The following is a 1,900-nucleotide window of genomic DNA, read 5'->3' as shown; positions in this document are numbered from 1 at the left end:
GGGAGGGGGGGAATAAATAAAATGTACATCTTATGTTTAAACAAAAATTCCCTGCGCTCCCTCACCTCCATCCCTCAAACAGAAAAACATGTCTGACCTTTGTCAAGGGACACAAAGTGCAGATGGCACCCCAGCTATGCTTAAAAGCACTCACATGATCATCAGAAGCACTAAGCAAATGCCCGCTCAGGTTTGGGTTCCATGACAGCCCATAGCCTTCTTTCTGGTGCCCACGAAGACGCAGATCCGGGTTACACTCTCCAGAAGGGTCTGTAAAAAAGCAGCATAAGAACTCCAACGCCTGGAATCACATCAGCACATCATGGATTAAAGTTACACAATATGCAACCCACAAAAGTGTTCAACCTCTTTTGCACCCCATCAACCTTCCCTTAAGAAAAGGCTGCTTGGACACTTTTGTAGCTCTGAAGCACAAAGGTGACAAAGCTCCAGACACCTGGTTTAGAAGGGTGTTTGGTGTAATCGAAGACGAGGACGTCACTGGATGGAGTCTTCGTAGCAATGATGCAGGGGTTCTGTGGCATGTAACGTGCTCTGTTCACTTCTCCCTCATGATTTATCTTGATTTCAATCTCAATTTTTCCACTAACAGACCCAAAGCCTCCAAACTCTGGGAAAAAAAAGAATTTAATAGTTGTAAATAATTAACCACGTACACATCAAGACACAAAGACTCAGTCAGTTGCTGGTAATATCAGGCATTTATTATCTATGCAGACTGGATTCTTTTAGTTAGCAATGGCATGTTGGTTTAAATCTACGTACTTTCAACATGAAATAGTAGAAAAAGTAATGTCATGTCTACAAATAACTCCAAGAAGCCCAAAGATCAAAATATAAATTGCGTAATCCAGGCTTCTGACAAGAAAAGCTAAGATTAGATTGTCAAGAACTTTTTCCATGTAGAAAGATTGATTCGACCATTAAGAAATGGAGGAAAAACAGTTAAAGCCCCACCTGATTGACATCTTTGTTCCCTTACCTCCTTTCTCACTGTCATAGTGTGAGGCATCAAACTGTGCATCATCATTAGGCAGCTGCACACTTGCTATCACGAGATGATTTTGTTCATCTGAAGTATGAGTCCCCAGGACCAACCGGTGAATGCTGAAATCTTTGCCCTCAGGTCTGCAAGAGAAGAAATTTAGGTGAGAAACACTGGAGTTCACACAAACATTGAGCTGAATACGGCATCCTTTGATGACAGCTCCCAGCACCAATAACATCCTTAGAAGTCAGCACTGTTCTCCTGCTCTGACACGGTATTTTCTTCCTCCAGAGGAATCACTCCTCCCATCTCAAGATCTCAAGTTAAAATCCTTGCAGCACAGCAGCACCTTCCTCCGAATAACTCCACCAGTTCCCTTGCCTTCCTTTAAGAGACTTTAACAGCCTCCCCACTACATGGTGTGAGATGCATAAACGTTCTTTGGAAGCAGAATGTTGTTGTGGAAGCTTAGGACGAGAGTGCTTAAACTGAAATTATATTTAGTTCCCTTTTAGCAAAGAGGGGGGCTTTGCATTTCAAAAGGGAGAATGAAGCTGGAAGAAGAAAAGCGACAAAATCAAAGCAACAGCAAGGAGAAGATTCAGCATGCACCCTCACCTCGTCACATCAGGAAGCCACTGAGCAGTCAGGCTGGGCCACTCCAGAGCATGGGTCATTACCAAGTCGTACAAGAAGGGCGTGTTCTTTTTCCATATTTTGTACTCCTCGTTGATCACGCGTTCTTCGACTGCGTCATCGAAGGCTGCTGAAGTTATTCAAAAGAAATGCGGGATGTCAGCCTTCGCCGTACGATCCCAACGGGCGCGGTGCTGAGCGGGCACTCCGCCGGCAGCGCCACACGGAGCCGCTTGTCCTCAAACGGCTCGGCGG

General features: G+C 44.8%; 1 protein-coding gene across 1 annotated transcript; it reads right to left on the bottom strand.

Moving 5' to 3' along the window:
• Positions 1 to 22: 22 nt before the first annotated feature.
• LOC104914320 (histone-binding protein RBBP4-like) lies at positions 23 to 1,782 on the bottom strand (the record flags this gene model as incomplete). Its single annotated transcript, XM_010723464.3, has 4 exons — positions 23 to 270; positions 458 to 631; positions 1,004 to 1,149; positions 1,628 to 1,782. Coding segments are annotated over 4 exons (684 nt in total), but the record flags the coding sequence as incomplete, so codon positions are not given.
• Positions 1,783 to 1,900: the final 118 nt, after the last annotated feature.

Source organism: Meleagris gallopavo, chromosome 25 (assembly GCF_000146605.3).
Source record: "Meleagris gallopavo isolate NT-WF06-2002-E0010 breed Aviagen turkey brand Nicholas breeding stock chromosome 25, Turkey_5.1, whole genome shotgun sequence".
In the NCBI taxonomy this organism is placed as follows: Eukaryota; Metazoa; Chordata; class Aves; order Galliformes; family Phasianidae; genus Meleagris; species Meleagris gallopavo.
Note: the sequence above shows the minus strand (reverse complement) of the source record. Positions and strands in the feature narration are given on the sequence as shown.